At 40.4% G+C, this 26,183-nt stretch overlaps 4 protein-coding genes across 9 annotated transcripts in view; 2 read left to right on the plus strand and 2 right to left on the minus strand.

Moving 5' to 3' along the window:
- Positions 1 to 4,034, plus strand: part of rhbdl1 (rhomboid, veinlet-like 1 (Drosophila)) — a 39,426-nt gene extending 35,392 nt beyond the window's left edge. For all 3 annotated transcript variants that reach the window (XM_065258757.1, XM_065258756.1, XM_065258755.2), the window contains one exon: positions 454 to 4,034. In XM_065258757.1, the coding sequence (XP_065114829.1) occupies positions 454 to 725 (272 nt within the window). In that variant the 3' untranslated portion in view covers positions 726 to 4,034. The remainder of the gene's footprint in view (positions 1 to 453) is intronic.
- Positions 4,035 to 5,404: 1,370 nt separating this feature from the next.
- On the minus strand, positions 5,405 to 7,732 carry LOC135740418 (uncharacterized). Of its 2 annotated transcripts, none has more exons than XM_065258767.1 (6): positions 7,599 to 7,732; positions 7,351 to 7,495; positions 6,779 to 6,872; positions 6,468 to 6,627; positions 6,198 to 6,350; positions 5,405 to 5,792 (listed from the first exon to the last, which is right to left on the minus strand). In XM_065258767.1, the coding sequence occupies exons 2-6, from the start codon at positions 7,491 to 7,493 to the stop codon at positions 5,593 to 5,595; spliced, it is 750 nt and encodes a 249-aa protein (XP_065114839.1). In that variant the 5' UTR covers positions 7,494 to 7,495; positions 7,599 to 7,732; the 3' UTR covers positions 5,405 to 5,592. The 2 variants fall into 2 exon arrangements, with proteins under 2 accessions (XP_065114839.1, XP_065114840.1); XM_065258768.1 differs by having other exon boundaries at positions 7,648 to 7,711.
- On the plus strand, positions 7,699 to 16,722 carry wdr24 (WD repeat domain 24). Of its 2 annotated transcripts, none has more exons than XM_065258760.2 (13): positions 7,699 to 7,769; positions 8,883 to 8,952; positions 9,302 to 9,498; positions 9,785 to 10,145; positions 11,520 to 11,697; positions 11,851 to 12,275; positions 12,402 to 12,667; positions 12,742 to 12,851; positions 12,924 to 13,009; positions 15,257 to 15,361; positions 15,549 to 15,883; positions 15,975 to 16,159; positions 16,318 to 16,722. In XM_065258760.2, exons 3-13 carry the CDS (start codon positions 9,397 to 9,399, stop codon positions 16,484 to 16,486), a joined length of 2,322 nt encoding a protein of 773 aa, XP_065114832.1. In that variant the 5' UTR covers positions 7,699 to 7,769; positions 8,883 to 8,952; positions 9,302 to 9,396; the 3' UTR covers positions 16,487 to 16,722. The 2 variants fall into 2 exon arrangements, with proteins under 2 accessions (XP_065114832.1, XP_065114831.1); XM_065258759.2 differs by having other exon boundaries at positions 15,546 to 15,883; positions 16,318 to 16,719.
- Positions 16,723 to 16,957: 235 nt separating this feature from the next.
- Positions 16,958 to 26,021, minus strand: LOC135744582 (uncharacterized). 2 transcript variants are annotated; one of them, XR_010530764.2, is made up of 3 exons: positions 25,887 to 26,021; positions 19,315 to 25,415; positions 16,958 to 18,843 (listed from the first exon to the last, which is right to left on the minus strand). XR_010530764.2 is itself a non-coding variant. In XM_065262808.2 (2 exons), the coding sequence occupies exon 2, from the start codon at positions 25,265 to 25,267 to the stop codon at positions 19,619 to 19,621; it is 5,649 nt and encodes a 1,882-aa protein (XP_065118880.2). In that variant the 5' UTR covers positions 25,268 to 25,415; positions 25,887 to 26,021; the 3' UTR covers positions 18,850 to 19,618. The 2 variants fall into 2 exon arrangements, 1 of the variants encoding a protein (XP_065118880.2); XM_065262808.2 differs by lacking the exon at positions 16,958 to 18,843 and having other exon boundaries at positions 18,850 to 25,415.
- Positions 26,022 to 26,183: the final 162 nt, after the last annotated feature.

Below are 26,183 nucleotides of genomic sequence, written 5' to 3' on the forward strand. Positions count from 1 at the left end.
TATGTGCTGACAATCGTGAACCCTCCTGATGACAATAATTACGTCATGCAAACGGAGCGTATATGCGAACAGCCCATGTATACTTTTTACTTTACTCAGTCAATATTAAAGATATTTAAGGTGGGGTGCATGACCCCTGAAAGCCAATGTTGACATTTGAAATCACCTAAACAAGCACGCCCCTACCCCAATAGAATCTGGACCTTCTTTTGATAGACCCGCCCCACACATACGCAACCCAAGCAACGATGTCAGTTAGTAGACATGGCCCTTACTGTTTATTGGCTACAAGTGTGTTTTGGTAGTCGGTTTTTCAAAAATCATGCACCCTGCCTTTAAAGTTATATTTTCATAGAATGTTCTTTACATTATGTTAGATGAGTTTATGTAGAAAACAGTAACATGAAATTTTCACAAGCAGGGTCACATATGCATCTTTCTGTCCATCTGTAGTGAGTTCAGAAGTGGGCCGTGCCGTATGGTTACGTTTCTCACCGCCCCTCCCCTCCTCCGGACCCCAGCCCAGTTTCATGGCTCATCTGTCCGGCGCCGTGGTGGGAATCAGCATGGGTCTGCTCATCCTGCGCAGCTACGAGGAATCCCTGCATAAACAGTGTTCCTGGTGGGTTCTCATCCTCTCCTTCATCACCTTCCTCCTCTTCGCCATCTTCTGGAACATTTTCGCTTACGAGCTGCTCGGGGTACAAATCCCGCCCCCTCCCTGATGACACGCCCCGTGGCTGTGAAAGGCCACGCCCCCAGACCTCCGATAACAGTCTGGTACAGGTTCGAGCTCAGTCCACTCCGCTCGACCAGCAGCGGAAGAACGGAGGAACGTTGCGAAGCATATTCACATTCCATACTGACACAGTGAACATATATGGTGTGGTATTTTTTATGAACACTCCGAGGCAGCTGAAGGGTCCCGTGAGCTTATTCGAATGGACTGTCAGTGTATCATATAACAAACACACACACACAAAACATTAAATTAGTTTTCTTCTCTGCGTGTGAATTCAGCCCGAGGCTTGTTCACGACGCCTTTCTATATTGTTTTGATGTGACAGCCTCATCTAAGCCTGTTACGCGTTACAGATACGATCAGTAATAGATGAAATAGCTTCAGTCGAAGTGAGAAAAGCAAAACCTTACGCCCATAGAGGTATAAGAGGTTGATGAAGTTATTTCGTAGTGTTTGTTGATGATCACATTAACGGTGTCTATTCAGTTTAACAACAAAGTAGAAAATTATACGATACAAAATTATCTTCTAGATCACGGTCTGATATTGAAAACTTTTTCTTTGACTTACTGTGATGCCACAGCCGAGAGGACAGAAACATGAGCTATTTTCCGAAAGTTAATGATCTTTACGACGGATGTTCTGCCAAAATAACACATCAGCAAGTCTGTTTAGTTGAAATGCGATGAATTAAGTGAAAAATCCAACCAAGATAGCGCTGTTACGCTGCCTAAGAAAAAAGTCAATTTGGGGAAGTCGCGCCAGTAGGCGGCCATATTTGCAATGCCTCTGTTCAGTCATGCAAGACTAAAGTCCTGTCTACTTGAATGGAGAAAGACAGATATCTCTAAAATCGCAATTAAACAACATATTTCTCACCAACAATTAAACCTGACAATAACGACACCAAAACGTTCGCTTCTTAGCTCAAATTGCGCTAAAACACTTTTTTTCAAGGTCGTTTCAGCGCCTCACATGACTATACAGAGCTCCTCCCCCACAGTCTTTATCGATTGATGATTGGTTAATTTAACTGGAAGGTTGGGCTTACGTTGCCATTTTAAGCGTTGCGTTGTCCCCTATTCATAATAAAAGCAGTGCTCAATCTTGTTATATCCAATATCCTTGCTAAGAAGGAAGCTGACAGTGACTGGGTTTCCATCGAAACATGAAGCGAATCTTTTAAAATGCGCAAAAAAAGAAAAACAGACAAATGCTAATTAGGTGCATTTCCATCAAGTTGTTCAAGCGAATTACGGTGGTATTGGTAACCAACAGTAAATAAAACAAGACATGCTTAGAAAATGGAGACAGGACTGCGTTTAGTTACGATTTGGCAAGTTATACATTTACTAGCAGTGTAGATTGTAATTGCCAAACTGAATGATGTGTACAGAAAAAGGAATCCAGAATTTTTGATGCAGGCACTAGCAGCAAGGGCATTGACAACTTCAACGGAAACAGCTAGACGATCAGTCACGTGGGTTTTAATGTTCGCTACGTCAGAATTTTCTCGGCAAATGCGTTTCCATCTCCCATTATTCGCATATCCTCTATAAACTTTTTTGCGAAAATTATGAGATTTTTATTCAAAATTTGACGTTTTTTATGCGATACTTCAAAATAAGTGTGATGGAAATCCCCCAAGTGTTGTTATGGTCTCTTATCATGACATTACATTGACATTTATGCATTTGGCCGACGTTTTACAAGGTATACATATTAGCAGTATGAACGTTCTCTGGAATCGAACCCACAACTTTTGCGGCGCTAACGCAAATGTCTACAACTGAACAAATTCTGCCTGACTGTATTTTAGGCCATTGGAGTGAGAAATAATGGTTAGGACTAAGAATATTTACCTCATATAAAGTCAAGATAAACCATCAATTATTGATAAGCGTGCAAAACTTTGGATAAGGAAGCTATGGGGTATTTTATGAAATCCCATTAACGCTTACACAAAGCAAATAATTACACAATTCTGTAGTGCCAAAATATCATTCGCTAAGCTGCTAAAATAAATTAAACCGAATTTGCCGAAGGAAGCATTTATATAAGATTACTATCTTATCGCTTTGAGTTTCTTTTCATTTTCGAAAAGCACGACCGTGTGTTTGGTTGATGTCTCTGATGTTGTGTATTTTTTAATGCCATAGGTCTATATTTATATTTATTCAGAGTGGTTGTCCTTGTGGGATCGTGGCGTTTGTAAAGCTTTTCTCAAACCAAAACGCCCTTGAAAACAGAAAGTGCGAACAGATAAAACAAATGTTTAATGAAAAAATTCACATCGGTTGTGCTCTGCCCGAAGGTCCGGATTATGTAACGTGTTTGAGGAAGTGGTTCCCAACCTTCAAGATCAAACACAGATGCAGAAGATGTTTCACTCATAATTTAATATAAAAAATGTTTTATAAAACTCACATGCTAGCTATGCCAAGATAAGGTAGTTAAAATATAAAAGGGAGTATAGTTATATGCTAAAGGGTCGGGGGTCGGATATAAGAGTCTTATATGTACATTAGGGGGCCCATTAAGAATAAAGGTTGGGAACCACTGTATACCAAACTCAGCATGAAACAACATGTGACCCATTTTACTTTCAAAATGAACATTTCTGAGTGCCGCAAGATATTCAACAATGAAAAAAAGAATTGATTTCAATAATCAGAAACGGATAGGTTTGTGAATGTTGGACATTATACAGCAAAAAAGCGCAATGCAGTGATGAATTATATGTAATAAAGCCAGAAAGTAATAGGGGTTAATCTTGATTTCATGTTGGCTTTAAAGGTGCACTGTGTAGATTTTAGCGGCATCTATTGGTGAGATTGCGAATTGCAACGAATGGCTCAGTCCACCGCTGACCCCTTCCTTTAAAAGCACATGGAGAAGCTACAATAGCCGCCACAAGACAAACATGTCATCGTCCGAGATAACATAGTGATAAAATGCGTTTTGTAAAAGCAGTTTGTCCATTTATGACTGTAGAAACATGGTGGTACAAAATGACGACTTCCATGTGGGGGACCCACGGTGTGTGTAGATAAAATGGCTCATTCTAATGTTGCGTACACACCAAACGCAAAGATTACTCGCGGGATTTAACTTTGTGTCATGCAAATTTTTCCCTTGACGAAGATGTGTTTAAGGTGAATAGCGTGTGTTTTCGCGGCAATCGCGACGCCTAATTCGCTTTGTCCGCGCAAATTCGCATCTATTCGCGTCTTTGCATTGACTTTGTATGTAATCTACTCGCGCATATTGTTGAATTCACGTTTGGTATGTATGCCTCATGAGGTATTTAAAAATATAACGGTCCATTATATAAGGTCTGGAAATATAGTAATGTATTGTACTGCGTGCATTTCTCTTAATACATCCCCCTAAAATTTACACGCTGCACCTTAAAATCTTTTTCTGATTGTAAAATGTATAGTATTCGTGTAAAATCTACCTGGATGACACGTTTGGACAGGTGATAAATGAAATGCTGATGAATATTTAATACAAACAGTTAGAGGGAGAAATGCGGTGTTGTGATATGTGATCAAATTAAATGGGATGATAAAAAGTGAGGTGATAAAATGAAGGTCAATGGAAAATGTTAGTTGGCTGCTGATTATGTTTTAATGTACGATTGGTTATCAGACTGTTACAATCGCACAATAGTCAAGTGTGTGCTTATATGAGTGCAGAAAACACAGACTACAGTCTAAAACCAGATACGTTCAGAATGAAATACCAGCATACTGCATACTATGGAGTATATACTACTTATATAGTTGTTTTAAACAGTAGCCTTTTTAATTCAGCAAGTGGCCTCCAGCTATTATCAGATTTGTTGTTTTTGTCTCTCATCAGATTTTTTTACTTTAAGGTAGCAATTTATATATTTTTTTGGTAATATGTGGAAGGATAAGAACATTGAATGTAGGATACAGTATGCTAGGCTCTGTTTTCATATTGCACAATGAATTCCATGCATACTGAGAATTTGCATACTATGTAAAATAGTATAGTAGTATGCCATTCTGCACGTAGTCTTGTTGAGGATATGTCTTTTTAAAGCTATAGGAAATAAACCTATTTTCAAAGGATCTCCTTCTTAACCCCACCCACATTATCTCAGCCAATAGCTGCTCTCGTAATTCATGCTTAACTTCAGAAACATCACGGTGTTGAACTTGTGAGTTACTTTTTTACCCATGATGTTGTAGGTGTAGATCGCAAGTGTTGCTTTGACATCATCGCTGTATTCCGGCGAGGTGTCTTGTGTTGCCGCCATAATTGTAGTCCTACTGAGAATTGTAGTCCATTTACAGATTTCAAAATGGTGCCAAAATACGAGAGACGACGACTCGTTGCAGTAAAAATATGCTGTTTACAAAAAAGTTCAAATATATTCAAAGGCTTTTAGTTTCCTCTGGATCAAAAGAATATAATTAAAAAAGAAGAGATGTAAATATTGTTAGTTTCTATTAAATTCTTGGTTATCATTTCATGATGTATTGTACTCCTGAAATATTGGAACCTGGGGCGATTTTGGTTTTGTAGTTTAATTTTGTACAGTTTTGTGTTTGCTCTCAGCTGTTTGAAATAAAGATCATACTGTGAGGAGATATCTGTGTACATCTGAGACTGCATCACACACGCACATCACTTTCATTGCTTTATTGAAAACATTTAAACGACAATTATATCAACAATTTAGAAAAGAATACAATAAGATCCAGGAACAAACTAACAGTAAACATTTTAAGGAACTGTTATACTGTCACAAAGAAACACAATCTTCATGATACAGCACATAAACGCATGAAGAGAAATGTCGCTGTAATCTGACTTTAAGAATGATCTGTCTTTATTCTCTTCGATGGCTTTTCATCACTTCTCTTTCTCTTCCCTGGTTTCTCATTGGTCTCCTTGTCTGCAACATTTATTAGGCTGAATTCCTGTAATAATGAGGGCTGAATCTGATTGGCTACCGTCCACGCCCATAAGCACAGCTCCACCCTATGAGGAGTCCAGTCCTTCTGGTCGTCAGCTACAAACAGTAGAGAGATAAAAGTTTTAAGATCCTGATAAAGGATGTATAAAAACCACATGCGTTATCTTCTGGTGGTGCTATATCATTTTCAAGCTTAACAGGCCCCGCCCCCATTTGTTTTCATTACATTTAAGGAGTAGCTAAAGATTTAATTTTTACTTTTTTGTAGGGCTGTCAAGCGATTATTCGCGATTAATCGAATACAAAATAAAAGTTTTTGTTTGCATAATTTATGTACTGTGTGTAATCATTATGTATATGTATATATACACACAAACCCAAAAATTATGCAAACACAAACCTTTATTTTGTATGCGATTAATCGCGATTAATCGCTTGACAGCCCTACTTTTTTGTACTTCAATGAATAAAACTAATCAGAGTAAGAGACAACATCATCACCTTGGTTAAGCTGTGATGTTTTTTGCAGCATTTTCTGAAGATAAAGAGCGTAATGTTTGGCTGTGTACTCGACCGGCCTTAGCTCAGCGATGCTCTCCACCGCTTCATCGGACATGAAGGCGATTTCACCAGGAGCTCCGGCCACCAGCACGGCTAATCCATCGAAAGAAAGACAGATGACTCATAAAGCAGATCTAACATGGTTTCGGCTTAATTTGATCAGTAAATATATGTATGCATGATCTGATGTTTATATATGTGCACAGGTACCTGATGCTGTCGCTGGCCCGACACCTTTGAGTTTGGTTAACTTTGTAATTGCTGCACGGACGTCGGGCAGCAAACCGAATGCTTCGCTGGTCAAACTATGAACCTCCTCCTCGCTGTTAGAGCCAATCAGCTGCTGCAAACGTGGGCGGAACTTTCCTTTCTGGGAGAGCCAATCATAAAAGAGAGCACTGGTGTATAATTGATGTTTCTGTATGTGTAGTTCTTAAGTGATGTCAATGAGAGGTTAGTTCAGTTCTTGTTTGGCCATCTTCACACATTTATTGTAACACCTCTATTTTTATTACGCTTACGGTTAATTTCCACTCCATGATTTTAGCAAGCTCAGCATGTGTGAGGGAACGCTCGGAGCGATCCGAGATCGCTGCAGGAAGCTCTTCCTGAAACCTGAAACAACGACACAACACACCAGAATGTAATTTCAATGGTAATTGTCCAAAATGGATCCTAGACCTTAACATAAAATAACATTTGCAACTTGTTAACCTCAGTAATGTGACACATTTGGAATATAAACAAGAAATAAAATGCAGGATGAGACACCCATTGGGAATGACACAGGGTTCCCACTCTAAATGTCCAATTCCATGACTTTTCACTGACTAAAAAGATGAATTTCTATGTCCGGGATGCCGTGAGCCTTGATAATGTAGTGTACGCTGTGAGCTTAAATGCGTAAAATGAATCAACAGTACCAATAAACAGCTGTTTAGATTGTAGTCAGTGGAGGCTCCAAATGTTAAAGGCCTTGTCAACCAACAATTGAATAAATACAAATATATACAAAAAGACCAGGGCCAGAAGTATTAGGGTCCAAAAGTCAGTAAATCTTAAAAATACTGTGTTGTGTTGTTGTGTTTCAAACCATTTGTCCAGTGCCAACAATTTTCCAGCCCCCTTCCCCTTCTTAGAAGCTGATTTGGCTTCAACCACAGTCCAGTATTTTCCATAAATCCCTCTCCAAACAGCAGGATCCTCACAGTTGTACAGTCTCTCATTTACAGACATGACTGAGACAGACAGACAGACACATTAAAGCAAATGTTAACATGTACTACAGACATCATACTAGCATTTGTTAAGATATATATATACATTTGTCTAATCTCTTACTTAATGTTAGCTCTTTAAAAAGACTCAAAACTTCTGCAGTGCAACTCACTAGACACCAAAGAGCTGCATTGCAATCCAGCGCGCCATACGGGGTAAGTGACGTCAGCAGAAAACGTAAACAATGATTCTACTTCCGCTCCTCGTGAACGCCACACTTTTGTTTTTAAAAGGGTGAGTTCAGTTATTTTATCAATATATAAACTCACGACAGGAATTAACATTTATGTCTGCAAACAGTAGGCGCCGTATTTGAAACCAAGGTTGTAGAAATGTTGCTTTAATGAGTTGTGCTGTTAGCATTAGCTGCTATTACTAGCTTTAACAGTCAAACTCCTTATATTTTCTGCAATAATGTAATGCACCACAAATTATACATTTCATTTATAAGATAGATGGCATAGCTGTATGGTCATGCAAACTGCTCATGCAGACGTATCTTTGATTTAAATATATATATATATGAAACTAGAACATTACTACTGAATGCTGTGTATGCTGAAAGTTGTTTTATTGAGGAGAAACACGCATGCATACATCTAAAAGGAGAAAATGATATTTGCGGTGCAGTGTAATTTCCAATATAAAGTAACTTACAAAGATGCATTAGTTTCTGTCTGACAGATGGTTAGTACTTTTTTCAGTTATGCTTGTTTATTCTTGTTATATTGTTCCTTTCATCTCATTCTTTCAGATGTAATGATAAAATCATGTATTTTTTATATCGTTTTATATTTATGATTATTGTTGTATCTCCGCTGGCAATTAAAATGTATAGACTGTTCTAAATATGACATCACAGTACCGCGAGAGCGACTCAAACCCATAGTGCTCATATCACTCTCGCGGGACTGTGATGTCATATTTAGGTCAATCTGCGCAGTTCCATGAGCCGATCGGTGTGCATGACGTCGAACACACCGTCGTCTCTGTGTGTAATTTCATCGAAAGATGTCAAGCGCGCCAAGCCAACTGTCACGAGGAGTGCGTGAGGAAGACACTCAGACGGGGAATATCTATGTAATAAAAGTCTGTGTAATTAAATTAATATTAGAATTAATTAGATATTTTTCCACTCGCACAATCACTTTGGAATAATGTGTAAAATTATGGTAAAAAAAAATCCGACTACTTAAATATGATACAAAAATCTAATCTTTATATATCGTTGTGTAATAGTTATTAACATATTCCTTTATTATTATGAGCTTATTTAATTGAAGGCCTTTTAATTAGAGTGGTTTTATTTTACTTAATGTTTCTGTTTTTGCCTCCTGATTTTGACAGAGGTCTTGATTTGGATTAAATGTGAAAATATTTGAACTTGAAAGAAACTCACTGGATTTTATCGTGCACTGTAAGTATGCAAATATGAAACTCTCACCTCATTCATGTATGATTCAATTCAAAAAACTTTATTGTCTATCAATTATTGTCTTGGGTAAAGAAGGCTTAAATGTATAAAAAATACAATTCAATCACACATCAAACAACATTAAATACATTTAAATAATAAAAACTAAAATAAATAAATAAATAAAATAGGAGCCAAATATTTTTAAATAAATATTTGAAGCTCCCTACTCACAATTTCTTCCCAATAAAATATTCTAGCACTAATATGTACAAGCACTAAGATGATTTTTAGACATGATGTTTAGTTGTTTAAGCTGAATTTAATGCTTATCTTGTTTTGTTTTAAATAGGTCCAGTGCACCACCTGCTGGCCAAAGAAGGGACTGCAGCAGTTCGCTGCACCTGTGTCTATCTTCTCTATTTTGCCTTTATTTTGTAGCCTGAGATGGAGAAGATGACCAGGGTGAGCACCATCACTGGCCGTACCATGTTTTGCCACCTTGATGCTCCAGCCAATGCCATCAGCGTGTGCCGAGACGCTACTCAGGTAAAAATACACCTGCACTGTCTTGTTTTCCTTCAGCAGAGCATATTAGATATCCAGTGCATTTGGATACTAAAGCCACACTTTAAAATGTCTAAGAATCATTGCATGAGAACCTAAATGTCATACATGTTACTGTGTAAACTTCATACATTTACTTAAATTTACAAAAAGTTAAGTAAGTTGTGTCTGTTCAATCTAATAGATGACATTTACATTAAAAGGCGTGAATATCTTTTGAGATCACTCCTGCTTGCTTACGATTGGTCACTTGTGACCTTTTCCTCAGGTGGTGGTTGCAGGGCGCAATATTTTTAAGATATACGGTCTGGAGGAAGATGGTTTCGTGGAGCGTTTGAACCTGCGGGTGGGAAGGAAACCCTCGCTGAACTTCAGCTGCGCAGATGTCATGTGGCATCAGATGGAGGAAAATCTGCTGGCTACTGCTGCCACTAACGGAGCGGTGGTCACCTGGAACCTAGCGCGGCCGTGCCGAAACAAACAGGAGCAGCTGTTTACAGAGCACAAGCGCACTGTGAATAAAGTCTGTTTTCATCCTACTGAAGTTCACATGCTGCTGTCCGGCTCTCAGGATGGATTTATGAAGTGTTTCGACCTAAGGAAGAAAGAGAGCGTCAGCACGTTTTCAGGTAAACCCACAAGCACATACTTTATGGTCACAGATATATGCAGATGACCATCTCTGCCTTTACAGTAACAGCTGCATGAGCTGTATATCCCATCTGCACACTTTCCTAAAGCAGAATAAGTACATGCTTTTTAACACAAAGTGCTCATATTAGGGCATACTACATGCGGTTTTACTTGCATATTAATACCACACCAGAGAACAGTTGCATAATTCAGTGAGTTGTAAGCAATGATATCCCTAAAAATATGCTTGTTGTATGCAGGTTGCATACTTTTGCATGCATGTTGCATACTTTTGCATGCAGGTTGCCTACTTTTGCATGCATGTTGCATACTTTTGCATGCATGTTGCATACTTTTGCATGCAGGTTGCCTACTTTTGCATGCATGTTGCATACTATTGCATGCATGTTGCATACTTTTGCATGGATTTTGCATACTTTTGCATGCAGGTTGCCTACTTTTGCATGCAGGTTGCATACTTTTGCATGCCGGTTGCATACTTTTGCATGCATGTTGCCTTCATTTGCATGCAGGTTGCCTACTTTTGCATGCAGGTTGCCTACTTTTGCATGCACGTTGCATACTTTTGCATGCACGTTGCATACTTTTGCATGCACGTTGCCTACTTTTGCATGCACGTTGCCTACTTTTGCATGCAGGTTGCATACTTTTGCATGCATGTTGACTTCATTTGCATGCATGTTGCCTACTTTTGCATGCAGGTTGCCTACTTTTGCATGCATGTTGCATACTTTTGCATGCGGGTTGCCTAGTTTTGCATGCGGTTTGCCTACTTTTGCATGCGGGTTGCCTACTTTTGCATGCGGGTTGCCTACTTTTGCATGCGGGTTGGCTTCATTTGCATTGTGGTTGCCTACTTTTGCATGCTGGTTGCCTACTTTTGCATGCAGGTTGCCTACTTTTGCATGCAGGTTGCCTACTTTTGCATGCAGGTTGCCTGCTGTTGCATGCAGGTTGCCTTCATTTGCATGCTGGTTGCCTGCTTTTGCATACTTCAGAAACCCATTGGAATTGCATGCAGGTTGCCTACTTTTGCATGCATGTTGCATACTTTTGCATGCAGGTTGCTTTCATTTGCATGCTGGTTGCCTACTTTTGCATACTTCAGAAATCCATTGGTATTGCATGCCTATGTACCTTTTGGTATGCTGTTTTTAATATACCATTATTCAGGACAGGAATTTTTATTTCTAGGATGGATGGTAAAGTAGAATGGATAGTTTAAGCAAACAAAAGTGACAGACAATACTGGCTAAATATGGCACATTTTACATATCTATGTATTATTAATGTGCATTGTCCCTGATTAAATAAATAATAGATAAATAAGATGGGTGTTTGTTTCTCAGGTCAGTCTGAGAGCGTCAGAGATGTACAGTTCAGTATGAAGGATTATTTCACCTTTGCGGCCTCATTTGAAAATGGAAACGTGCAGCTTTGGGACATCCGTAGACCCGACCGGTACGAGAGGATGTTCACCGCACACACGGGTCCTGTGTTCTGCTGCGACTGGCACCCTGAGGACAGGTGTGTTTTCTTCTGTTTGTGTGCATTACACCAATTATTTGTACGAAATGTTTAGATGTAGCGCAGGGAGTTATTTAATCTGTGAGATTTGATCAAAACATGTTATGCCGTAATATCACTGGTTAATATTCATATTACATCACTGTTTTTAAGAGGATGGCTTGCAACTGGCGGCCGTGATAAGATGGTGAAGGTCTGGGATATGTCGACCAATCGCGTGAAGGAAATCTACTGCGTCCAGACCATCGCGTCGGTGGCGAGGGTGAAGTGGCGCCCGGAGCGGCGTCATCACTTGGCCACCTGCTCCATGATGGTGGATCACAACATTTACGTGTGGGACGTCCGCCGACCGTTCATTCCATTTGCTACGTTCGAGGAACACAAAGACGTGACCACGGGAATCGTGTGGAGGAACCAGCACGACCCCTATTACCTGCTGTCAGGGTCAAAGGACAGCACGCTGTATCAGCACTGGTTTAAAGATGCCAGCAGGCCAGTGGATCGCGCCAACCCGGAGGGACTCTGTTTCGGGCTGTTTGGTGACCTGGCGTTCGCTGCTAAGGAGAGTTTGATGGCGGGTGAGTGATGAGCATGGAGGAGGACACATTGAATATCTGACATATAGAGATTAGATTAATATACAGCACACAATGAACTTAAAAATGGATGCACACTTGAAAAAGTCTAATCCTATTTCTTTCTAGCTCCCCCATCTGTAGGTGACGTTGGGCGTAAAACGTACCCGGGCGGAGATCGGCGGTACCCCATCTTTTTCTTCAAGAAGCCGGATGTGACGGAGCAGTTTGCGCAGGTATCCAGCGCTCTCAGCGTGTTTGAGAGCGAGGCGGGGAGCAGTGTCGGGATGGATTGGTTTATTAAGACGGCACAGAGTTACCTATTGAGCGGGAAACCCTTCGGTGAACTCTGCGAGCACAACGCTCAAGTTGCCAAGAGGCTTAACAGACCTCAGGTACAAACCCATTTGTTTTAATATTCATATCTGTTTGACTTTCAACGGATTGTTTTGAACTGTTATGTGTCCAGGAATCGACCACATGGACTATGCTGCGAATCATGTTCTCAGAGCCCGCCAATCCATGCTTGTCAGCCAATCACAATCTGAATAAATCAGGGAACCTCCCACTCGTCAACAGGTATTGACCTTTGATGTCTGAATCCCAGCTGAATTTTGACTGGATCAGCATCGCTCAATTGTCTCTCTGTAGTTTCAGTATGAAGGAGATGAGCGCCGCTCTGAACGAAAGAAACAAAGAAAACAGACAAGACAACCTGGAGAACAACAACAACGATGGTGAGACGCACGAGCTCAGAGTTCACCTTAAAGGGATAGTTCGGCCAAAAATGATATTAAACCCATGATTTACTCACCCCCAAGCTGTCAGAGTTGCATATGTCCATCGTTTTTCAGAAAAACACATTTTCGGATATTTTAGAAAATGTTTTAAATCTTTCAGTTGATTAAATGTAATGTTAGGGGGCCACGGCCTTCAAGTCCAAAAAAGTGCGTCCATCCTTCACAAAATAAATCCAAACGGCTCCAGGATGATAAACAAAGGTCTTCTGAGGGTAATCCGCGCGGTGTTGTTGTAGAAATATCCATATTTAAAACTTTATTAACGTCAATAAATACCTTCCGGTAGCGCCGCCATCTTAGTTGCGTCCGCATTCGGGATGAGAGCTTACGCAGCCTACGGAGGCGACTCTGCTGCTGCTCTGTGCCCCCACCCTCTGAATTTGTCATACGTCACTAAGAAAAGTGCGTACACTACGCTAATACTCTCTCCTGAGTACAGAGGAGTCTAAGATGTCGGCGCTACCGGAAGGTAGTTATTTACGTTAATAAAGTTTTAAATATGGATATTTCTACAACAACACCGCGCGGATTACCCTCAGAAGACCTTTGTTTATCATCCTGGAGCCGTTTGGATTTAATTTGTGAAGGATGGACGCACTTTTTTTGGACTTGAAGGTCATGGACCCCATAACTTCCCATTTAATCAACTGAAAGATCTAAAACATTTTCTAAAATATCTGAAAATGTGTTTGTCTGAAAAACGATGGACATATGCAACTCGGACAGCTTGGGGGTGAGTAAATTATTATTATTATTATTATTATTATTATTATTATTATTATTATTATTATTATTATCCCTTTAAAATAAAAAGATGCGCAGTGTTGTGGGTACACTGCAAAAAATTATTTTCAAGAAAAACAACTTGCTTACCCCAACAACAAATGCTTACCCCATTGGCAGATTTTTTTGCTTGTTTTATTTACAAAATCACTTAAATTTGATATTTTTGGTCTAAAAACTAGACTTATTTTCTTGAGTCGTTTTGCTCATCAAGAAAAAGCATCTTCATTTAAAATTTTTTAGATATTTTTACTAAAAACAAGACAAAAATACTAAGAATAGTTTTTAGTAACGCGCATTACGTAATAATATTACTTTTCTTAAGTAGGAGTAAAGTAATGCACTACTTTATAAATGTACACATTAATATTTGAGTTACTTTTTTTAAAAAAGTAATGCGAGTTACTTTTCAGTTTAATTAATTTGTTTAAAAATAAAATAATATACTGAATTAAACATATTAACGTGGAATTACGCACTATGTGCGCCTGAGCGGGAACACTTGGAGTCAGAAACGGAGATGGCAGGCCATAGCTTGACATTTTTGCGATCATAAAAACACCTGCACTGCAAAAAAATATTTTCAAGAAAACAATTCTTAGTATTTTTCTCTTGTTTTCAGTAAAAATATCTAAAAATTCTTAAATTAAGATGCTTTTTCTCAAAACGAGTCTAGTTTTTAGACCAAAAATATTAAAGTTAAGTGATTTTTTTGCACAAAACAAAATCACTTAAATTTGATATTTTTTGTCTAATAACTAGACTCGTTTTGAGAAAAAGCATCTTAATTTAAGAATTTTTAGATATTTTTTACTGAAAACAAGACAAAAATACTAAGATTTTTTTTTCTTGAAAATAATTTTTTGCAGTGTGCAAGGTCTGAAAGAGATCAAGCCAAGAAAAGAAAAAGTAACTTAAAAGTAACGTAAGAATTACTTTCTATAAAAAGTAACTAAGTAACGCAATTAGTAACTTTTTTGAGGAGTAACTTAATATTGTAATGCATTTCTTTTAAAAGTTACTTTACCCAACACTAAAGCTGCGTGACCACAGACGTTATTGATTCTTGCATATCTTATAAACAATAAATGTATGGATGAGATTTATGGTGGTCTTTATCCCGAAATCAGCACTTATTTTAGTCACATAAAAACCCCTGGGAGAGTTAATGTTGACAAGATTTTTATTTTTGAGTGAAACTAATGCTTTAAACAGCTCAGGGTTATTATTTCGCCCCAGGGGCGCAGTTGTTGTCGAAGTGGATTATTACTCGAGTAAGTTAATAGCTCGCTCATGCTTTAGTGGTTTGGCGGTCTGTTTGGCTTTTTGCCCAGATGTTCATCTGCCAAACCTAAATGCTGTTGAGTGTGGAGAGAAATCAAATCAAGTGCTTCTGTGCAGAGAACGAAGAGACGGAGGGCAGCGAGGGTCAAGCCGAGTATCTGTTTGGAGATGCCGAACTGGATGATGATGATCTGTACAGCATGGAACATGAAAACCAGCCAGGTCGGTAAAACAACCACTCACCTGCTCCTAGTGAGCTGTCATGCTGTCTATGTAGGGAACTGTCTTCTAAGGGAACTGAGATAAATAAATCAATAAGCAATATATTCATGTGCACATCTATTGCAATGCATTCTGGGATTACCTTACATGTGATGCTGGGTCAAGTGTATATCTCTCTCTTCAGCAGAGGAACCGGAGTATCTTCTTCCACAGGAGGCCTTCCCGTTACGCCACGAGATCATGGATCACCCGTCGGCTCCCGAACCGCTGCAGGAGAAGCCGGAGTCCCCTCACGTGAGCGGGAGCGAGGCGGAGAGCATGTGTCTGACTCCTATGGAGTCTTTCAGTCTCATTTCTGTCTCTCAGCTGCTCTTTTCTGCTCATCTGCCCCCGAAGTTCTTCTGTCCCATCGTGAAGGAGATGCTGTGTTATTACGCCGAGCAGGGTGACGTGCAGATGGCCGTGTCCGTGTTGATCGTGCTGGGCGACCGCATTCGTAAGGAGATCGATGAACTCACACAGGTAGAGCAATAGTGTGCGTGTGTTTGAGTCTTGTGTGTGTGTATGTGGTCTTTTATCAATGTGATAAAATGATGATTTGTTTGTGTTTCAGGAGCACTGGTACATGTCTTACATTGACCTGTTGCAGCGTTTCGAGTTGTGGAACGTCAGCAATGAGGTGATCAAACTGAGCACGTGCGGAGCGATCATGTGTCTGAATCAAGCATCCACCACCTTACACATCAACTGCAGCAACTGCAAACGACCAATGAGCAACAAGGGCTGGATCTGTGACAGGTTAGATTTTTACTTGACAATCTGTGCTTTGTCTGAATCCCCTTGCTGGTTCACTCCTAGTGAATGACATTTGAGTTCACAATTCGTCAAGTCACAATATTCCAGGACACAGTGCTTATTATCGGGATTGTAATGCGTTTGTTTCTTCTCCTCGGCAGGTGTCACCAGTGTGCGAGTGTTTGTGCCGTGTGTCATCATGTAGTGAAGGGTTTGTTCGTGTGGTGTCAGGGCTGCAGTCACGGTGGGCATCTGGAGCATCTGATGGATTGGCTGAAGCAGTCCGATCACTGTCCGGCCGGCTGCGGACACCTGTGTGAATACACCTGATGAACAGATCGATGGTTGTATGGACAAACAATCAGACTGCTGTAAATCCAGTATCATAATCGGGAGAGTAAACGCACTTGAATGTGTGCCGAAAACAATCACAAAATGTGCAGAGCTGCGAGTCCTCAAGGATCAGAATGAAGAACCACTGCCCTACAATTCTGTATGTGTGTAAATGGAAGAATATGCCATTGTGTTGAAATCAGATTTATTTAAAATTAAATCTTGAGGAGAGATTCAGTATCTTGTGTTTTCGATGACACTTAAGGGCACCTAATGCAACATTGATACAGATTTATGTGACTTCATAAGCTCAGGTAAGTGGGACTTTAACTTTCCTAAATGCAGTATTTTTTTACAAATGGTTTGATGCTCTGATAGTAGTGACTTTTATTGTTTTTATAATCTGCTTTGTTAAAGAGCACCTATTTAATTGCTAAAACACATTATTTTCCACATACCGTACATTTTTGTAGCTCCAGAATTCACTCTCTTCCTGAAACGCATGAATTTGAAAAGCTCTGTGTCCCTGATTGGCCAGCTAATCTGTACGTTGTGATTGGCCTGAATACCTCTGACGTCAGTCGGAAATGTGACACTTCTTACCATGTTTGAAACATTCGCTCACAATGCAATGCTTACAGGAGTTAATGTAAAATCATGAATCAGACCATAGTGGCTCTTTTAAAGGTGGTGTGTGTAAACTTTACCGCCATCTAGTGGTGAGATTGCAATTTGCAACCAACAGCTCACCCCTCAATTTCAACGCAAATAGTAGCTGCCACAGGACAAACTTGTTGTCGTCTGAAACAACGTAGGGACGAAATGCGCTCTGTAGAGAAGTTACTGTAGAAACATGATGGCGACTTCCATGTAAGGGGAACCGCGATGTATGGAGATAAAAACGTCTCATTCTAAGGTAATAAAAACAATACAGTTTATTATGTAAGGTCTTTATATACCACTGATAATATAGTTATGCAGATTATATTGCATTTCTGTCAAGAGATCCTGCTAACAGTTACACAATGCACCTTTAAAATTTTAATAATCACTGACGATTTGTGACAAATAATTGTGACCCAGTGTGTAAAAACCCAGCTAAAGTCATTTTAATGATTGAATGTTTTCTACATAAAATCATCCTACATAACGTAAAGATTATTCTGTTAAAAATAACCTTGATATCTTTAATATTGACTGTGTAAGATCATGTAAAAATTTAAATGAATGTGAAACCAAACTTTGATGATCATTAGATTATGAGACTTTAATCTGGATCTAAAAATATATGATAAAACATCAAACGATCATTTAAAGTCACAATAAATGTACAAACTTTTTGGGAATATTGTCACAAGGAACGGCAGCCGCGGGAGGGTGGGGTCCAGGAAAAGATTACAGCAATTAGCAACATGACCCAACTTTCAACGATCCAATCAATTCAATGGATGAATAATTAAAGTCCCGCCCTATCTTCTTTCTCATTTCAGAAGCCTTTTCTCAGATATGTACGTCACGACAGGGAAAATAAGACAATCGTTTGATTTTTATTTACTTTAAATGATGTTAGGGTAGTATTCGTAAGGAATAATTGACGACGGGCCATTGAATTATAAGAAAATAATGCACAACCAAGGTGGTAATTTGCGTCGTGCCGTTACACCGTGCGTGTGCATTATTTTCAAATAATTCAAAGGACCAGAGTCAATTATTTCTCTTAGACCACAGTTACCACAAATATATGGAGGACCACAAGAGTCAAGCAAAATGTAATAAAGAACTTCAATATTTAATAACTACCTGGACAATAAAAATAGCAATTAATAGATTTGTTTGTGGGTCCTTGCAAATGGTCAAATGAGAAATGCAAATTAGCTATGGCCAGGTGGATGTAACAAGCTCGCTGATTGGCTCTGATTGTACATCATGCACAGATTTATAGATCTCGGATGAGGACCCAAAGAGTCACGGAAAAGCTAAATAGAGAGGCTAAAATGCAAATTGAATAGCGAAAAGAATAAGGAGAACCATCGGGAAAATGAAAACAGAAATGTTAAACGGAAATGCCCTTTTAAATGCCTCATTTAAACCTGTATTTGTAGTTCAATTTATAAATCCAGTTATTTATTTCTTCGCTTTTTGAAATACATTTTGAAATTCCATTATTAAATTAAGAATTTATAAATGCAATTTAAAATGATGAACTTATTGAGTGTTTTATTTTGTTTTTGTAAATTGTTATGTAAAATCTCTTTTTCAACCACTGGTTGGATTGCTGAAGGCTACAGGTTGCTGGTCAAGACAACGATATCTCAAGAAATGTTGTTTGTTTATTGAATAAGAAATGTGTGGTTCTGAAACATAAATAAAGTACAAACATGAATATGTAAATATTACAACGGTTAAATAATCCACTAGTAAACAGATTAATAATGAATAATAACTAAAACACAACAACTCTGCATTTATACTATAATTACAACTACTTATATTATGAAACTTAAACACGAACATGTAGAAAGTGTGTTATTTATGTGCATGCACAGTTCACGTGCTCGTCTCTGCCGTGCACGTGCAATGGCGCTGCTATTATGCAAAACTTAGAGCGCATGTGCATTGTTAACATGTAAAGAAGCATTTATGATTTTAAATGAATAAATATAAACATATACACATAACAAGAATGCTAACTGGATGAAGTAATAGTTGATTGGATATCATCGAATAATATTTAGAGTGTAAACATCTGCATGTTATCACACCAATCATAACTATAATATGTAAATGTCCTATAAAGTTACTTATATACATATATAATTACTTACATCGTCATACACGCACACGTATACATAATCAATAAACACTTCAATACTTTGGCACTTAATCCACCTGTTTCGGTCTATAAACTATCTACAACGTGCAGCCAACTCCGCTATACGGTTCTCTCTCCCGCTCCGTAACCTAGCAACCCCAGTGCGAACTTTTGGAACAGTCCATTTCTGATGAAACGGTAGGGGTGTTTGGGAAAGTCCATGTATTAGGCATTTAGTTTCTACAGCCGCCCCCAAATTCACCTTGTGAATTTGATTCTTAAAAGTGGCTCATCTTTCTATCTGTCCAGGATGGGAGTTAATCATGGAGAGGGGGCAGACATACTAACTTGGCTACAGGTCGGGTGTAAGTTTTGTCTTTCACCTGTATCTCTGCCGATCTAATTCTCTTATCAGTTCCAGGATGTACCTGAACAACCTTTCCCACAGGCCACAAAGCACGTGGCAATTGCTGGTCTATGATCATAACGGTATCTCCAATCTGCAGATCAGGTCCTCCTGTTTTCCATTTCTGCCTAATCTGAAGGTTTGGTAAGTAGTGACGAATAAAGTGTCTCCAAAAATGATCAGCGAGGAGCTGACTATGCTTCCATCTTCTACGGCTCAAGAGTTCAGAATCATGGTATGTGACTTGAGGTAATGAGGCATCCCGCCGCCCCATCAACAAGAGGTTTGGAGTTACTTGGTCTGGATCCGCAATGTCAGAAGAGGTGTAGGCAATGGGTTTGGAGTTGAGAATACCTTCTATTTCTATAAGGACTGTTCTCAGTACTTCTTCACTGACCGTCTGGGCCCCAAGTGTGACTTGAAGCGCTGCCTTTAGAGAACGTATTTCTCTCTCCCAGCATCCTCCGAAGTGAGGTGCACTGGGTGGGTTAAAGAGAAATCTTATCTGCTGGCTGGCGAGGTGAGCTTGTAACTCAGGATGAAGAGCCATAAACGATTCTCTTAGTTCTCTTTCTCCTCCTCTGAAATTGGTACCCTGGTCTGCCAAGAGCTCAAAGGGTTTGCCGCGTCTGGCTATGAATCTCCGTAGGGCCATCAAGAAGGAATCTGTGTCCATACTGGTAAGTATATCAATATGGACTGCCCGTGAGGTCATGCATTTAAAAATGATTCCCCATCTCTTTTCATTCCTACGTCCCACTTTTATAGTGTAAGGTCCGAAACAGTCTACACCCGTGGAATAAAATACTGGTTGATGGATCCTTAATCTGGCCTGAGGAAGATCTGCCATTTTGGGAGGGTGTGGTTGTCCCCGCCATCTTTGACACTCTGTGCATTGCCGTTGATGACTTTTGACTGCTGCTCGTCCCCGTAACACCCAGTACTTTCTTCGAAGCTCAGCAAACACCCTGTCTGGCCCTGGGTGATGCAATTGATTGTCATATTCTTTGATTATTAGTTTGGTAATTGGGTGGCGTGAGTCAAGGACGATAGGATGAATGGCATCTTCTTCCAGTTGGCTGATCTGACGGAGGCGGCCACCAACACGTATAAGTTCTATGACATCATCGAATACAGGAGCTAAGCATAACAGTCGACTATGTTTTGGCAAGGGTTTGTTTGCTCTTAAGCATGACAGTTCCTCTGCGAAGGAGTCAGTTTGAATCTTACGAAGAGCTGCCAGCTCTGCTCCTTTATAGTCATCTGCTGTTGGTGTATTGGCATGTTGAATATAGGCCTTTAGCAAATCTGTATAGGTTGAGTACTGCTGCAGGTCTGGGGTAGGCACAGTGGAAGTTGTTAAACCACAAAAGGCTGACTTTCTCAGTTCGTTGTCATGATTAGTGGTGGTTAGCGACAGCATCTCTGGCCAGCTATGAGATGTTTGGCTAAGAAATTTGGGCCCACTGTACCATCTGCTTTCACTGCCTATGTCACGGATAGATCTACCTTTCGTGATGTCATCTGCAGGGTTGTCCTGTGAAGGCACATACCTCCAGGTATCAGACTCCGTGAGCTCCTGTATTTCAGCCACTCTGGTGCCTACAAACACTTTGAATCGGCAAGATTGTGACAGAAGCCAGTTAAGCACAGTTGTGGAATCAGACCACAGAGTAATGCTTTGGATAGGCAAAGTTAGCTCTGTTCTCAAAACTTTTGCAAGTTGTGCGCCAGTCAGAGCGGCGCATAGCTCCAAGCGAGGAATGGTCTGCTGTTTCTTAGGAGCTACACGGGATCGGGCGGTAACAAAGGCTACTTCCACTCTACCCTGGTCTTCCGTCCGCAGGTATGCTACGGAGCCGTAAGCTTGCTCTGAAGCATCACAGAAAATATGAATCTGCCTCACACTAGTATGATGATCGAGCTCTTTGCTACAGTAACACCTCGGCCAGTTGATGTTTTGTAATTCGTCCAGCTCGTTCACCCAGGCTTTCCATGAGCTTAACAGTTCCCCAGGCAATCTAGGGTCATCCCACTCTCTCTTCTTGTCCCATAATCTCTGCACAATTACTTTGGCTCGTGTAGTAAATGGCACAATGTAGCCAATGGGGTCATACTGGCTGGCTAGAACATGGTAGATGCTCCGCATTGTAGGTGGGGAGTGGTCAAGATTGCGAGGTTTATATGACAAGGTGTCTGATAAACAGTGCCAGTGCAAACCAAGAGTTGACTCCTGTGCGTTCTGATGACCTTCACTAAGCCACTGAATACTGCTTTGGGATTGAACGTCAGCTGGTAAGTGACTGATGACTGATGGATCATTGCTCGCCCACTGCCTTAAGTCAAAGCCTCCCGAGCTTAAGAGACTGCGGAGTCTATCTACTAGGTCTTTGGCCATTTCACTGGAGACGAAGCTTTGAAGGCAGTTGTCAACATAAAAAGATTTCTCCACGGAAACCTGTGTGTCTATGGACTCACTGTGATCCTGAACATGCTTCTGTAAAGCAAATGTAACACAGCAGGGACTGCATGTAGTTCCAAAGGGAAGCACTTGCCATTCATATACCTCTGGCGGTTTATCTTTCTGTAAATCTCTCCATAGGAATCGCAGCAGCGGCTTGTCTTCAGGCAGAAGGCGCACCTGATGGAACATACCACGAATGTCGCTGCTAACTGCAATGGAATGTTCTCTGAAACGTAGTAGAACTGCCAGGAGAGAAGGACTGAGTGTTGGACCAGGTAGCAAGAACTCATTTAAATTTTGGCCTTTGTATGTGAATGAACAGTTGAATACGACCCTGTTCTTTCCATTATGCTCTACCATATGGTGTGGTATGTACCAAGTTTCCTTGGACTGTTTCACCTGCTTAGGGTTGAGTTTCATGATGTAGCCGGCTTTCTGTAACCTGACTATCTCTTCCTGGTATGCTGCTGCTTGGTCAGGTTTTCTTTCCAACCGATTTTCAATTCCCCGTAATTGTGGCAGTACAGCTTCTTTGGGTGCCTGAAGGAATGGCATGTTCTTAACACGTAGCAGAGGGGTTGCATATCGCTGGACTCCATCAACTTCTACTCTCACTGTTTTGTCTTGGAGTAGCTGTATGGACTCCTGGTCTTGTCGTGACCTTGTTAGTACTTTCTCACTCTGAAATGGGAGGATGTCCATTTTCCACAGTTTCTCCACATCAGCATACAGGCTGTCAATGGGTCGCAGGCTAGTGAAGAGACAATGCTGTGGGGAAAATTTGGTTGTTATATCTTGTGCTGGACCCTGTAATGTCCATCCCAAGCGTGTTCTCACAGCAGCAGGGCCACCCGGTGGGCCTAGTCTGACTGGTTCTATGGGTGTTATGAGGTGAGGGCAGTCAGAACCAATAAGAATCACAGGTTTCACATTGTGAAAATGCTGAAGCGGCAGACCTGCAAGGTGTTTGTATCTTTTCTGAAGTACCTTTACTGGGTGGGTGTGCTCCGCTAGTCCCAGGCTATCAGCTGTAAAGGCACTCCGAATCCTGAAAACCTTACGAGGGTTATCCATTGAAGACAATGTGAATGTTACAGCCGCCCCGTGAATGGTCTGTGTCTCTTGCCTGACTGTGCGAAGGGCTAAGTCCTCTGGCTGTCCCTTCAGTTTTAGCTTCTGTACTGCATCATTTAGGATAATGGTTCGCTCTGACCCATCATCAAGTACAGCATAAGCCTCGATAGCTTTGTTGCCATTTCTGAGCAAAACTTTGGTCACTTTTAACAGAATCTTGTTGTCACAGGTGGGACGATCAACATATAGTACTGCACTGGTCGGAACAGATTCTTCTGTTTCTCTACCTTTCTCATTTACATCATGTAGTGCAACCAAGTGCTTTCTGTTACAGGTTTGACAGAGAACTTTCAGAGTGCAGTAAGCTGCTTGGTGACCGCGTCCACAGCGCCAGCATCTATTCTGGCTCCTAATCCATGTCACTTTCTGTTCTTTGCTTAGTAACTTAAAGCTCTCACAGTTATTCAGGTAATGTCTGTTGTTATCACAGTATGCACAGTAAGCATTCACCCATTCTCTCTTAGCAGCAGTTGGTCTCTGATCAGCTGGTGATACAGAAGCAGCCTTTGGTTTCTCTGTTCCAAGGAAAATGGCAGTGGGTTTGCGGTTTTGCTTATACTCTTTCCTCATTTCCTTTCTCTGAACCGATGACACTTGTTTGAGTTGCGGGCTGTAATCAGTGTGGTCTTCCTGAACCTGAAGCTCGTACTCAAGCCATTCGGCGAAGTCCAGTAATGTAGGAATGGTAACTCCCAGAGGATGTATGTACCTCTTAAAACTGGACCTGAGGTCATGTGGTAGTTTGCTCATAAGTCTGGAAACATGTGATCCACACTCCAGCTCAGTCATTCCATTCTGGCCAAGTTGTTCCAACATACTAACCAATGAGCGTACATGGAGTCCAAACAGCCGGAAAGCTTTCACATCACCGCTACGAATGTTTGGTCCATCCATCAGATCTGCGATGCGTTGTAAGGCTAACTGGTGGGGTTGACCGTACATTTTGTTTAGTGCTCTCATGGTATTAGTAAAAGGAAACCTTGAATTACTGTATGAATCTGACACAAGAAGTGCCTCCTCCAGCTTCAGGTGGTCAGTAAGTATCTGAAATTTGAAATGCTCTGTGGCATCCTCAGGCAGAATGTTCTCAAGGGCTATTTTTAGTCTAGAGAATTGTCTAGGATCAGCAGATGTTAGAAAGGGAATGGTTGGAGCAGGGCCCTTGTATGTTTTCTCCTGTGTAAATGAATGCTGACTAACATCTTGAGTCTTATTTGGAGGAGCAGGTGGCATTTGCTCATGTACTGGAGTCTCAAACTTTGACTGATGAGATGAGATGTGCTGAGAAGATGGGGGATATCTGGGTTGAAACGGACTGCTGTGTCGTACTCGTGATTGTACTCTCTCGTGAGCGAAGGAAGAAATGTCTAAATTCCTGAAGTCCTCAGTTAAGTCAGTGTATCCGTCCTTTTGAACTGGGTGCAGTGCTCTCATGGAAGCAGGTGGTGGCGCTCTTGTCCGTGGAGCTGGCACTGGATGATATGAGTATGAGGTCTCTGGACTAGCCACTGGAACGAAGGATGCGGGTGGTGGTATTACTGACTGAGCTCTCTGTTCTGCTTTCAGGCTTTGTAGCTCCTGATGTAACATGGCATTCTGCATTCGCATCTCCTGTAATGCCGACATGATCAATGGCAGCTGACTAGTTTGACGACGTAAATCAGCGCTATCATTCTGCACTGTACGTAATATAGCTTTAAGCTCGACATCTTCTCCTTGTTCATCAGACGCATACCACTCATCTTCTAATCTCCATTTCTCATACTCTGCCACCTGACTTATAGGCGAAGTCGATCTGGAATTATCTGCATTGCTTGGGGGCTGTACTCTGCTTCGCCCTGTCATAGGGAGTGGCTGTAGATGCTGTAATGGATCACCAAGCTCGTAATCTACCAAATGAGCTGGGGGTTTAACTTGTCGTCGTGGACGTACAACAGGTGCTTCTTTCCTTGGTTGAGACATCTCTGTAGCCAGTCAGCATCCGGCTCGAAGGACCATGTAAAATCTCTTTTTCAACCACTGGTTGGATTGCTGAAGGCTACAGGTTGCTGGTCAAGACAACGATATCTCAAGAAATGTTGTTTGTTTATTGAATAAGAAATGTGTGGTTCTGAAACATAAATAAAGTACAAACATGAATATGTAAATATTACAACGGTTAAATAATCCACTAGTAAACAGATTAATAATGAATAATAACTAAAACACAACAACTCTGCATTTATACTATAATTACAACTACTTATATTATGAAACTTAAACACGAACATGTAGAAAGTGTGTTATTTATGTGCATGCACAGTTCACGTGCTCGTCTCTGCCGTGCACGTGCAATGGCGCTGCTATTATGCAAAACTTAGAGCGCATGTGCATTGTTAACATGTAAAGAAGCATTTATGATTTTAAATGAATAAATATAAACATATACACATAACAAGAATGCTAACTGGATGAAGTAATAGTTGATTGGATATCATCGAATAATATTTAGAGTGTAAACATCTGCATGTTATCACACCAATCATAACTATAATATGTAAATGTCCTATAAAGTTACTTATATACATATATAATTACTTACATCGTCATACACGCACACGTATACATAATCAATAAACACTTCAATACTTTGGCACTTAATCCACCTGTTTCGGTCTATAAACTATCTACAACGTGCAGCCAACTCCGCTATACGGTTCTCTCTCCCGCTCCGTAACCTAGCAACCCCAGTGCGAACTTTTGGAACAGTCCATTTCTGATGAAACGGTAGGGGTGTTTGGGAAAGTCCATGTATTAGGCATTTAGTTTCTACATGTTATATTACTTTGAACTATTTATTAATGGATTAATATTTCATTTCTACATTATTTTTATAATC

The sequence above is a fragment of the Paramisgurnus dabryanus genome, chromosome 22, assembly GCF_030506205.2.
Source record: "Paramisgurnus dabryanus chromosome 22, PD_genome_1.1, whole genome shotgun sequence".
NCBI lineage: Eukaryota > Metazoa > Chordata > Actinopteri > Cypriniformes > Cobitidae > Paramisgurnus > Paramisgurnus dabryanus.